Source organism: Somniosus microcephalus, chromosome 15, assembly GCF_052327205.1.
Source record: "Somniosus microcephalus isolate GS21.2 chromosome 15, FLI_Smic_1.0, whole genome shotgun sequence".
NCBI lineage: Eukaryota > Metazoa > Chordata > Chondrichthyes > Squaliformes > Somniosidae > Somniosus > Somniosus microcephalus.
In genome coordinates, this window is record NC_141001.1 from 56,771,086 (window position 1) to 56,785,133 (window position 14,048).

Here is a 14,048-nt window from a genome sequence, read left to right on the forward strand (position 1 = left end):
GTACTTCATTGGCTGTAAAGCACTTTGAGACCTCCTGAAGTTGTGAATGGCGCTATATAAAGGCAAGTTCTTTCTTCTTTGTTTCTATTTGTACATGAACAAACGTTCTTTTTTTCTAACTTGTTCTCCTTTATGCTCCTCCAGCATTCCTGATAATGAACCCATGGAAGGCGAAGGCAGGTATGGTCTCCAATTCTGTTTACTATACTTCACTGCCCCAATTTCCTTCAGCTTTAGATGCACAGTTACAGGACAAGCTTAAAAAAATGATGATTTTCTTCAACTTCTCTTTATCAGACTCTGACTTGTTCATCACCACATGCTGTTTATTTCCATGGATTGGTGGTTTATAAACAGACGGAGTTGTTTTTTTTTTATTGTGTTCCTCTATAAATGATTTATCACTTCAGTTTAATGCTTGCTCGTGCCCTTGATTCTGTAAGAAGAGGAGCAGTTGCTGGCAGTGTACAACCTGGACGACACTGAGGTGGTCCTGTCAAATGCTGTGATTTTTCTTTGAACATTCTGATATCATTCCAGCCTAGCACTTCTGCTCAACACTCTTGCCCCCACCCCCATTCATCTGAAACACCTCACTAAAGTTTAAGAACTGTCAGCTTCCCTTTATTTTGGTGTTTCTGAGTAATTGATGCCCATTTAAAAATGTTAATGCAACTTTCCAAGATAAATTAGTCAAGTATGGGAAATTGATATACAGTACTAACCTTTGGTATGTGTATCTAGATGGATTTTCAACAGGCTAAAGATAATTCTGTTGAATAGGATATCTTGTGAAATTAGGCTTGCATAAAAAAAATAGACATAAATCTAAGGGTAAATTTTCTATGTCTGCACTCCCAGTGCACATCACCTGTGACATTTCATTCATTAAAATTAATGGATGGAAAATCACATGCCGTGATGTGCAATTTCCCAATATGTGCTGCAAGCACAGATGCAGATATTTTGCGCTCTAATTCATATATCAAGATTTGGCTCATCATGCATCATTTTTTGGGAGCATGGAAATGGATAGAAAGATATGGTAATGCATTGAGCATAATATGGGATGAAGACCAACAGATATAACATTACATTTGGTGTGTATCTGTTGTAGTTAAAATTAAGTAAACTAAGATTTTTACAAAGGATTATATCAAATTTACACCACAGAATTAACTTCTTTGTGTGCCATTCGGCCGTCTATGCCGGTGTTTATGTTCCACATGAGCCTCATCCTGGTCTATTTATTTCATCTCACCCTATCATCATATCCTTCCATTCCTTCCTCCCTCATGTACTTATCTAGCTTCCCCTTAAATGCTATTCACCTCCATCACTCCACATGGTAGCAAGTTCCACATTCGCACTACTCTTGTTAACACAAGTTCATAAAAATTACTCTTAATTCTACCTATTGCAGCATACTAACTGGGAACTTTGTTGTAAAACGTGTCACCATAAAATAAATTGTGACTGTCTAATTATAAGGAGTTCAATTATATTGTACTGAGAGGTTTATTATTTCAAAGGATGAGCTTCCATTGGCTGATTTTATAAACATAGAAACATAGAAGATAGGAGCAGGAGTAGGCCATTCGGCCCCTCGAGCCTGCTCCGCCATTCAATGCAATCATGGCTGATCATCCAAATTCAGTACCCTGTCCCTGCTTTCTCCCCATATCCCTTGATCCCCTTAGCCTTAAGAAATATATCTAACTCCTTCTTGAATATATTTAATGAATTGGCCTCAACTGCCTTCTGTGGTAGAGAATTCCACAGGTTCACCACTCTCTGGGTGAAGAAATTCCTCCTCATCTCTGTCCTAAATGGCTTACCCCTTATCCTTAGACTGTGACCCCTGGTTCTGGACTCCCTCGCCATCGGGAACAGCCTTCCTGCATCTACTCCGTCTAGTCCTGTTAGAATTTTATAAGTTTCAATGAGATCCCCTCTCATTCTTCTAAACTGTGGCGAATATCAGGCCTAATCGATTCAATCTCTCTTCATACGTCATTCCTGCCATCCCAGGTATCAGTCTGGTGAATCTTCGCTGCACTCCCTCCATGGCAAGAACATCCTTCCTCAGATAAGGCGACCAAAACTGCACACAATACTCAAGGTGTGGTCTAAACAAGGTCCTGTACAACTGCAGCAAGACATCTTTGCTCATGTACTCGAACCCTCTCGCTATGATGGCCAGTATACCATTTGCCTTCTTAACCGCCTGCTGCACCTGCATGCTTACCTTCAGCGACTGGTGCACAAGGACACCCAGGTCTCGTTGCACTTCCCCTTTTCCCAATCTATTGCCGTTCAGCTAATAATCTGCCTTCCTGTTTTTGCCACCAAAGTGGATAACCTCGCATTTATCCACATTATACTGCATCTGCCCAATCGCCCAACCTGTCCAAATCATACTGGAGTTTCTCTGCATCCTCCTTACAGCACACACGCCCACCCAGCTTTGTGTCATCTGCAAACTTGGAGATATTACATCTAGTTCCCTTGTCTAGATCATTAATATATATTGTGACTAACTGGGGTCCAAGCACCAATCCCTGCGGTACCCCATTAGTCACTACCTGCCACTCGGAAAAAGACCCGTTTATTCCAACTCTTTGCTTCCTGTCTGCCAACCAGTTTTCTATCCAAGTCAGTACCTTACCCCCAATCCCATGTGCTTTAACTTTGCACACTAGTCTCTTATGCGGGACCTTATCGAAAGCCTTCTGAAAGTCCAAATACACATCCACTGGTTCTCCCTTATCTATTCGACCAGTTACATCCTCAAAAAATTCCAGTAGATTAGTCGAGCATGATTTACCTTTTGTAAATCCATGTTGACTTTGTCCGATCCTGTCACTGTTTTCCAAGTGCTCTGCTATTCCATCTTTTATAATGGACTCTAGCATTTTCCCCACTACCTATGTCAGGCTTACCAGTCTATAATTCCCCATTTTTTCTCTACCACCTTTTTTAAATAGTGGGATTACATTAGCTACCCTTCAATCCATGGGAACTGTTCCAGTGTCTATAGAATTTTGGAAGATGACCAGCAATGCATCTACTATTTCTAGGGCCACTTCCTTAAGTACCCTAGGATGTAGATTATCAGGCCCTGGGGATTTATCGGCCTTCAATCCCATCAATTTCCCTAACACCATTTCCCTACAAATACTGATTTCATTCAGTTCCTCCCTCACATTAGAGCCTATGTTCCCTGACATCTCTGGGAGTTTATTTGTGTCCTCCTTTGTGAAGACAGAACCAAAGTATGTATTTAATTGGTCAGCCATGCCTTTGTTCCCCATTATAAATTCCCCTGATTCTGACTGCAAGGGACCTATGCTTGACTTTACCAATCTTTTTCTCTTCACATATCTATAGAAGTTTTTACAGTCAGTTTTTATGTTCCCTGCAAGCTTATTCTCATACTCTATTTTCCCCCTCTTAATTAATCCCTTTGTCCTCCTTTGCTGAATCCTAAACTGCTCCCAATCCTCAGGTTTGCTGCTTTTTCTGGCCAATTTATATGTCCTCTCCTTGGATCTTATGCTATCCCTAATTTCCCCTGTTAGCCAATGTTGAGTTACCTTTTTTGTTTCATTTTTATGCCAAACGGGGATGAACAAATTCTGGGCGGTAGGTTTGGAACAGATCAGTTAAAGCAGATGAATTAATTTCATAATAAAGCATTTTATCTGTAAGACCTTTAATACTTTAATCTTAAAATCACTATAATGTGTTCCACCCAGTGTTCTTGCAAACCTCAAATAATTATTTCAATTTGAGCTGAGGACATGTTAACAGTACTCTTCCTCCAACCCTCCCCAAAATAAAATGGCAGGTACTGAATGTTGTGTCTGTGTATAATAAGACACAGACTGCAGGAGAACGGTACAACAGGTGTTTACTCAACGTGGCTCACACGGGAACTGATCTGTACAGATTACTACTCAGTGCTATATACAGGTGTGGTCACAGCCGGTACTGCAGTATACATGAGCTGTAAAAGATAGTTCCCCCCTTAAAGGTATATATATACATTACAATTCCTCCCCTTTTAGATTAACAGTACCACAACACTCATTTAACAATTAAATATCAAACTAATTACAATTAACACTTTTAACATGCAACATTAGCTGAAAATAGTCTATTTATATATTCAGTCTTTGGGGAGGCTCCCTGATCCTTTCTGGATAGCGCCTTTCCCGAGTGTCTTGCTCTTGGTGCGGAGGCGATTCTGGCCCCCTGTCGTCGGTTGGTTCATCAGCATCCGATGCTACTGTTTCTGGGGTAGATGCGACCTGTACGTCAGGTTCATCACCAGGTATGTATGGACGAGGCATGGGGTTGACTTGTTCCTGTGACTCTAGGATCTGGTCAGCATGGCGTCTCACAATGCTCTCCCCAACGTCCACTGTGTACATTAGTGGGCCCTGCCGTGTGCATAGTGTTCCTGGCTGCCATTTTTCTGTTCGGTAGTCGCGGGCCAAGACTGGTTGCCCTACATTGAAGCTCCTTGTTGGCTTCTCATGGATGTGCTGGAATTGCTTACTCTCAACATCTCTTCGTACGTTTGGTCTGAGCAAATCCAGGCGAGATCTTAACCTTCGGTTAAAGAACATCATGGCTGGGGCCTGGTTGGTGACTGCATGTGTTGCATTCCGGTAGGCGAACAGGAAATTGTCCACCTTGTGCTGCAGCGGAATGTTGTCATTGTACATAGCCTTTATTGCCTTCTTAAAGGTTTGTACGAACCTCTCAGCCAATCCATTTGTGGCTGGATGATATGGGGCGGATGTGTAATACCTTACCCCATTCTTTTTCAAGAACCTCCGGAACTCTTCAGACACAAACTGTGGTCCGTTGTCGGAGCAAATCTGCTCTGGCAAGCCATTCCTGGCAAAAATGGCCCGTAGGACTGCAATAGTTTTCTCCGTGGTGGTGGAGGACATTTTGATGACCTCAGGCCATTTCGAGTGCGCATCCATGGCTATTAAAAACATTGAGTCCATGAATGGACCAGCAAAATCAATATGCACCCGTTGCCATGGAGATGAGGGCCACTCCCATGGGTGTAGAGGGGCCTGTGGTGGTGCATTTTGGACTTTCTGGCATCCTGAGCAGCTCTTGGTCAGGTCCTCAATTTGTTTATCGATTCCCGGCCACCACACATAAGCCCTGGCTAGGCTTTTCATTTTTACCCCTCCCAGATGACCCTCATGAAGCTCATTGAGCACTCTATCCCTTAACTTGGGTGGAATTACCACTCGGGATCCACACATCAAGGTCCCCCGGCACACTGACAGCTGTTCTCTCCTTGTCGAGAATGCTAGCAACAGTGAGTCGCCATGTGCTGGCCATCCCTTCACCGTCAAATCATATACCTGAGACAGTGTCGGGTCATTTCAGGTTTCCTTTTCGATACAAGCGTTAGTTACCGGTAGGTATTCAACTATCGTCGAATGGAATATTTCGACAGGATCCACTGCTGGTGCTTCCTCCGCAGTAGGCAGTGGCACGCGTGATAGCCCATCAGCATTTCCATGCTGTTTCGTGCCCTTATATTCAATCTCATAGTGGTGCGCCCCTAGAAAAAGTGACCATCTTTGTAGTCGTTGCGCAGTCATCACCGGAACGCCCTTCTTCGGATTAAAAATGGAGACAAGAGGCTGGTGATCAGTCAGCAAGGTGAATTTCTGCCCGTGCAGATAGTGATTGAACTTTTTCACTCCCCACACTAGGCTGAGGGCCTCCCTGTCAATCTGGGCGTAGTTATGCTCGGCTGAGGTTAGTGATCGTGACGCAAAAGCTATTGGCCTCTCTGAGCCGTCCGAGAATTTGTGCGACAGCACCGCCCCAATGCCATAGGGTGACGCATCACATGCCAACTGAATTGGTAATGCCGGGTTGTAATGGGCCAATACCTCTTTCGATGTGATTAGTGTTTTGCTCTTCTGGAAAGCTCGTCTACATTCGTCACTCCACTTCCATGGCACCCCAGTTTGCAGTAGGATGCTCAGTGGGTGTAGTATTGTAGACAAATTTGGGAAGAACTTATGGTAGTAGTTTACCAGCCCGAGGAACGACCTCAGTTGTGACACATTTTCCGGTGCTGGAGCCTTGACTACTGCCTCAATCTTCTCTGGGGACTTATGTAACCCCTCTTTATCAATAATGTGGCCACAATACGAGATCTGTTTTCTAAAAAACTCGCATTTGGGGCGGTTAGCTCGGAGCCCATATTCCTGCAATCTAGTGAGCACCTGCTCCAGGTTGGCAAGGTGATCACTGTCATTTTCGCCCGTGACCAGGATGTCGTCCAAATAACACTGGGTCCCTGGGATCCCTTGCAGGACTTCTTCCATTGCCCTCTGCCAAATAGCCGGAGCTGATGCTACCCCGAATACCAGCCGGTTGTATTGGTAGAGACCTTTATGGGTGTTGATTGTGAGGTATTTTTTTGATGCTTCTTCTACCTCCATTTGCAGATACGCCTGGGCCAGATCAATCTTAGTGAAGCGTTTCCCTCTAGATAGCGAGGCGAAAATATCTTCAATCCGCAGAAGTGGTATTGTACGGTGTGAAGGACCGGGTTCACTGTTACCTTAAAGTCCCCACAGATGCGAACCTTCCTTGGTTCCCCAGGCGTGCTGCTCAACGACTTTTTCATCACAGGGACGATGGTGCAGCCCACTCGCTCCAGTCTACCTTGGACAGTACACCTGAACATTCCAGACTCTCCAGCTCTGCTTCGACGGCTGGGCGGATCGCATAAGGTACCGGTCTGGCCTTAAAAAATTTTGGGCTTGCCTTTTCTTCAATTTTAATCGTCGCTGTCATGCCTTTTAGTGTTCCGAGTCCTTGCTGGAACACTTCTTTCGCGTCAGTTAGGATCTTTGACAGTCGCCCAGGTGTGACGTCATCATCCTTTTTGTCAGCCACAGTCAGTGCCTGTATGGAATGCCAATCCAGTTGTATTTTCCGGATCCATTCACGTCCCAGTAATGGTGGTCCTCCATCTTGTAATACATACAGGTCTAGTTTTGGTGTTTCCTTACCGTTATATATAACGGTCACCCTTATTTTTCCTTTGGGGTAGACTTTTTGCCCCGTGTACGTCTTCAAAATAATTTTTGTGTCTCTCAAGGGTATGTGTGAGAATAGCCGCTCGTAGTCCCATCGGTTTATGACTGTTAGGGCTGATCCTGTGTCCAATTCCATCTTTACCTGGACTCCTGCTATCTTGAGAGTGACCCAAATGGTTCAGTGATCCTCCGTTGTGATCACAATATGTAGTTTCAGACAACTCAGTTCCCTGCTTTCGGAGTCATTATCACTCTTTTGTTCGTCTGAACTATTCTCCGTCATCTTATGTACCTTCTTGTACTTTTCTTTGGTAGGTTTCTTATTGCTGGTTTTCTTTCCCGACCTGCAGACTCGTGCTATGTGTCCTACTTTTCCACACTGTCTGCACACTTTGCCTTTGAACCAGCAATCATTCTGGTCGTGTGTTGTTCTGCCGCAGCGATAGCACTTCTCTGTTCTATATGACATTTCATTTGTGCCATATTCTTGCGGTCTCTGTTGTATCTCTGCAGCGCCCCGTGCTGCTGCTTCATATGATACCGCAATGCTGAAAGCCTTTTCCAGCGTAAGGTCCTTTTCAGGTAAAAGCCGTTTCTGGGTTCCTTCACTTTGAAGCCCACACACAAACTTGTCCCTTAAGGTATCTGCCAGTCCCGCTCCAAAGTGGCAGTGTTTCGATAGTTTGCGCAGTTCTGTTAAATAATCAGCATTGCTTTCATGCTTATGCTGGTTCCATTTGTGAAACTTGAATCTTTCTGCTATCAGCAGCGGTGTGGGGTTTAAATGTTCCTGTAGTATTGTTACTATGTCTTCAAAAGTCTTTTCCATTGGCTTCGTTGGGGTTACTAGATTTCGTAATAAACCATACGTCTTTGCACCCATTAAATTTAACAATTCCGACGCTTTCTTGTCATCTGACACCTCATTTGCCTTGCAGTATACCTCTATTCATTCGACATATTTAGTCCAATCTTCGACTTCATTGTCAAACGCGGTGATACTGCCACTCTTCGGCATTTTGGGTGTGGTTTAAAATGGCGTCTCCCAATGGCTTAAAATGCCGTCTCCCGCGCTTTCCTTCCTCCCCCGCTGCTGCCAATGCCGCTCCCGGCGGTTCTCGTGGCAATGGCGGCGGCCTGTAGGTTTCACGCGCTTCTCCTGCGCTGCTGCCAACGCCGCTCTCGGCGGTCCTCGTGGCAATGGCGGCGTCTCGCGGGTTTCTGCGCGTCTCTCTCTCCCTCTCTTCGACGCTGCTCAGCCCCTGAACACCGGCTGCGCCCTGTGCGCTCTGCCCTCTCTCTCTCTCCCCCGTCAACGCTGCTCGGCCCTTTTCTGTGCCGCTCGGTCGGGCTCTAACCCGCCGATGTCCAGGAAGGGTCTGCCCACTACCTGTTGCCACCCCATTTCACTGGACCACCTCGACTGGAAAGCCAAGCCTGGCTCTCGACAGCCTCCCCCGCAATTCTCAAGTCTCTGCTGGATGACTGGGCGGTTGCCCGTGGTCAACGCCCGAGTCTCTGGCCTTGACCTCCAATCCACTGATCTCCAGGAACGAATCCCCGGGAGGTGATGCAGAGTTGCAGGTAGGTTCGAACTTGCCTCATCGCCAATGTTGTGTCTGTGTATAATAAGACACAGACTGCAGGAGAACGGTACAACAGGTGTTTACTCAACGTGGCTCACACGGGAACTGATCTGTACAGATTACTACTCAGTGCTATATACAGATGTGGTCACTGCCGGTACTGCAGTATACATGAGCTGTAAAAGATAGTTCCCCCCTTAAAGGTATATACATTACACTGAAGAATGTTAGCAAAATGGTCTAATGAAAGCTGTAATGTGTATTTAAAACACATCTTTTCAATATTTCACAACTGCAGCACCAAATCCCCTCCCTCTCGATAAAACACTCTGGAACAGCACTACCGTTTGTGTGAAGCTGGAGCATGGGCTGTATGTTTGAGGGATAACAAGAGAAACTGCAAATGCTCGAATTCTGCAGTAAAAACAGTAGAAGCTTGAAATGGTCAGCAATTCAGTCAGCATCTGAAAAAGAAACATTGGTTAATGTTTAAACGGGACCTTTTGTCAATTTATTTTCCAAAACAGAGGGATGGGGAGAACAACAAGTGATGGGTACAGTTATACTAATTTCTTTTACAAAGAGGCAACTAATGTGTTTGACAGTCTGTAAACAGATTGGAAAGGTGCGTAAAGAACTGCACACTTCTCCAAAAGCTATCCTCATTCTGTTGAAGGGTGCAGATTCTGACTGGATTGCTATGTATTTCCTGCATTTTCTGTTTGTATTTATGCATTTAGGAGGATTTAACTGAAGTAATAAATGCTTCACTGTCCTAAAGAGACATAATGCTTTGTCCTCTTTTTGTTTAAAATATTGCAGCAGTACCGAGGAGGACACGGCTGTTGATGTTGAAGTGAGGTATATCAAGTTGTTCTTTCCCAATCACTGGAAAGCTGTTCAATTGCCCAAATTCCTCCTAGTGTTGCTTCACGATTTCAGATATTAGCAGACTGTGTTGGGTGCGTCTCCTGGGTTTAGGGGTGCCAACTCTCCAGGATTGTCCTGGAGTCTCCAGGAATTGAAGATTAATCTCCAGGACACTGCTGTGAGCAAACCCAGGAGAAAAATCATAGGGACATTTTAAAAATATTGTTTGTGATTTTTTTCATTTTCTTTGAACATTTAGTAGTTTAAAAAATATTGGAGAAGGGATAAAAAAGAAGGCTATTTGACTGAGAGTCAAGCGTCATCCAATTGGGTAATTAAAAGTCTGTTTGCTTTCCATTTGGTGTGGGAAGACAGTGTGCTGCAAGGATGCACATGTCGGGCAACCAATGACGGGAGAGTTGGATGACATGTGATGAAACCTCTCGGAATACATCCAATTAGAGCTGGCGACCCTACCTGGGCTGCACTTACTCTCTGACTTATCTTTGCATCCTTTGTCTACACGCCTGTCATTAATACTTTTGTGGCAGAACTTCACTGGCCCTTATGTGTGTTCCGTGTAAAGATTAATTCTTAACTTTCATTTTAACTTTTTTGTGTGCTGTGCCACACTGCTGTGTTTTGTTGTGTATTAAACAAATATATTTGTAAATTGTTTTATGAAGTTTAGGTTCTGCAGTGTCACAAGCAGATGACTACACTTTGGAGCTATACTTATAGACCAGTGAAACAAACCCCTTTCAAAACAATCTGATTAATATTTTGCATTGTAGCTTTATTTTTTCCCGCAATATCTTTGCTTCAACAGCAAGTCTTGATAGCTTTTTCTGTGCAATTTCATTTGAGCCCAAGTCTAAAAGTGCAGAGGAACTAGATTAAAACAAGCACATGTGCACATTCTTAAAATGACAAAGGTATGTGAGGCATCTGGTTAAATGAATATATCATCAGCTTCCTTATGCCGTTGCGTTCTGTAAGTCCTCCCAGGAAGTGCAAGTCCTTTCTGTAAAATAATGGTCCGGAATTTGCGGTCAGCGGCAAAGCCACGGGCCCCAAAATAAGCTTCGCACAAAGATCTCGCAAGATCTGTATCGATAATTTGGGGTTTTCCAACGCGTAGTTGAAATCAACGGAAGTTAATGGGGGTTCCCAGCAAAGAGCTGCTGTGACATCAACAAGCTGTCTAAGCAGCCAATCAAAATGCAGAATGCTCACAGACTGCGAACCAGGAAGTGGGTAAGCTCCTAAAATTCTAACTTTTTAATAATGTTAGAGAGAACAAAAAAAGAGCTGGATTTTTCCAACCTCAGCGGGTTCGGGGCGGGCGATGTCTGTGATGTGTGGGGACCTCGCATCTGTCTCGATCCCAGCCTCTAACAAGATTTTACGATGATGGGGCTTGTTAATGCGAGGTTCCTGGCCAATTAAGAGGAAGCGGGTCTGATGATGTCATTTGATGACGCATCATCAGCTGGTTTCCTTAAAGGGGCCATGTCCACATTCATTTTGGCAGTTCTGCTGTCATTGTTCTGCAGCATTGAGCTGCTGCAAACACTGATGAGCACTGCACAAAGGTGCACGGCTGCACCCAGGCTCTCCCATGACTCCATGGAGGGAGTCACAGCACGCAGGGAGGTTCTCTTCCCTTCCAATGGGCAGAAGACACCTCCCCAGGACACCAACACAGCCTGGTTGCATATTGCACAGGAGGACACAAGCAGGGATGTCATCAGGAGGACCAGGCTGCAGTGGTGGAAACCTTTCAATGATCTCAGTAGATCACAACATGTTGCTGCAAAGCCACAGTCAATCTCATCCTGCTGTGCCACTCATCACATCCCCATCACTCTGTCTTCCCTACCCTACTCCTGCACATCCTTACTCACACTAATTTACCTTGCACCTCCACCCATCCCGCTCTATCTACATTATCACTCCTCCATCTCTGTATCCACCCCTCACATTCACCCTCATCCTAGTCCAATCATACCAACTAACAACACACAAGGGTAGGCACTTGGGTGTTTTAGCCAATGTTTGTGTAAACTTTGTTAATGTGTTGTCAAGGATTGAAATCTTTATTGTCACCACTTTGCGTTTTTGGACAGATTTGTGTGCACCTTTGAATATGTCCTAGTGAGTTCCAGTGAATGGTGAGACATAATGTCCCCCCCCCCCCCCCCCGCCATCCCAAATAGTGATGAGTGTGAAAGGAATGGCTTGAACATTGTAGGGATGCTTTATGATGCTGGTGTGGGGTGGTGCCAACCTGGTGCATCAAGTGGCAGCCAGGGTATTCAGTGTTAAGTAAAGCAAATCTGGACATGGTGAGGCCATCGCTGGCGTCCCGGGCAGCAATATGCACGGGTGATGATGCCTTGTGTCCAGTACAGCATCAGTTGATTGCGGAGAAGGTTGGTGTGGATGTTAGTGCTGCTGGTGTGCCTGTTGATGCTGGTGTTATGACTGATCGTGTTGGGATTCTGAGGACCAAGGTGAGATTTTTTTCAAGGGCACCGATGCTGATAAAATAGATGGCAGCTGAGGTTAAGATGACAGAAGTAATGTCAATGTTGAGATAGGTTGTTCCAAGGAGGTGACAGTGGATAGAGAGATTACTCCAAACACTTCAGAAGTGCATAAAGCTCAAAAGTGGGTTCCAAATACTGAAGACTGAAGCTTCTGAGATTGGAAAGTGACCAGCTGTAAAATAGCAGCTTTTAAACCACTTTTGTAGCTGTCACCTAATGAAAGAAATGGAGAGTTGTTCAGGACCCGACACACTTACCTGGCGTGATCCCCGAGCGATGGGAGCCTCGTGGAAAACTTGGGAAAATGCTTTGTACCTGGTAAAATGGTGATTAAATTGCTTTAAACACCCTCTTAACTAGCACAATTGCATGACCCGCCGCTTAGTGCCGGGTCTGCAAAGTGCAGGCAGAGCCAGCACTAGGAAAACTCACAAGGAGGCGGATTTAGAGCGGGATCTTTTGGATTTTGACAGTGGACCCATCTCTGAACCTGCCCTCTGAGTGCCGGCAAACTTCAGCCCAAAGATTGGGGCCATCACATGGGGAAAAGGCAAATCTGAAATAAAGGTGAACAAAAAACATTTTTTTTTAAGTTCTTTAAAAATGTAAATTTTTATTAAAATGGATAAATTTGACAAGGCACAAAATTGAAATTAGTTTTTCAGGGCCTTAACCTTTGTTTAGCAGTCAATAGGCTGTTAAAACCCTAGTTACACCTAATCCCTTTGGGTCTAGCGTTTAATAGGTTATGTAACAGCGTACTTACTGCGGAAGAGCCGAAGCTTTTGTTAGTTTCCATGATTTAAGAGATTTCACGGATGGGGTGGCGGGGGTGGAGTTGGTGGGGGGGGTGGCGTGGTGGCATAGCACAGCCTGTGGAGGAGCAGTAAATGACAGACCACAACTTCAGGATTTCTGCATTCGGATGCGCGTGCATTAAATCAATGCGGTCAGTTTCAAAGGCGAAATGATGGTGAACACTACCAGTTCATCGCCATCAGGACCGCAAATTCTGGGCCATTATTTTCATCCATCTCTTTTTAAGAATTTTTAACTCAAATTTTGGCAGTGGAAAAATCCTAAAATTGCAGTTTAGGTTATGAGCATGTTTCTTTGGGAAAATCTTTCTCATATCCCTGAAAGGTAATGGTAATTAAACAAATACCACAAGTCCAAGCATTTGATATTGTATCAAGTATTGAAAGTACTATCAGTAAGAGGTTTACGTAACCCACAGATGCTGTTGCATCTGGTATTGATTAACTTCTTTGAAGTAGCTGTGCAGTCTGTACTGGTGCTTGTAAATTTTGACAATTCTAACCACAGAGTGGCTAATTCCTTGATATTCATTGACAGGAGGGATACTTCAACTGAATTTACACAAGGTCAATTTCTGATGCTATCTCTGGCAGGGAGCATTGTCACACTGATTTCAAGCAGAGAACCCAACTACAGTTGTCACAAGTTGGCAAATCTCTGTGTAATAAGAACATAAGAACATAAGAAATAGGAGCAGGAGTAGGCTATTTCGCCCGTCGAGCCTGCCCCGCCATTCAATAAGATCATGGCTGATCTGATCTTGGCCTCAACTCCACTTTCCCGCCCGCTCCCCATAACCCCTGACTCCCCTGTAGCTTAAATATCTGTCTATCTCCGCCTTGAATATATTCAATGACTCCACCTCCACAGCTCTCTGGGGTAGGGAATTCCAAAGATTCACGAGCCTCTGAGGGAAGAAATTCCTCCTCATCTCCGTTTTAAATGGGCGACCCCCTAGTTCTAGATTTCCCCCACGAGGGGAAATATCCTCCCTGCATCTACCCTGTCGAGCCCCCTCAGACTCTTATATGTTTCAATAAGATCACCTCTCATTCTTCTAAACTCCAATGAGTATAGACCCAACCTGCTCAACCTTTCTTCATAAGAAAACCCCTTCATCTCAG

At 44.6% G+C, this 14,048-nt stretch overlaps 1 protein-coding gene across 6 annotated transcripts in view; it reads left to right on the forward strand.

Moving 5' to 3' along the window:
- Window positions 1–14,048, forward strand: part of abcc8 (ATP-binding cassette, sub-family C (CFTR/MRP), member 8) — a 581,396-nt gene that overhangs the window by 472,759 nt on the left and 94,589 nt on the right. For 5 of the 6 annotated variants that reach the window (XM_086007823.1, XM_086007824.1, XM_086007822.1 and 2 more), the window contains 2 exons: window positions 145–180; window positions 9,506–9,544. In XM_086007823.1, coding sequence (XP_085863949.1) covers window positions 145–180; window positions 9,506–9,544 — 75 coding nt within the window. The remainder of the gene's footprint in view (window positions 1–144; window positions 181–9,505; window positions 9,545–14,048) is intronic. The other variant, XM_086007825.1, reaches the window with a different exon arrangement.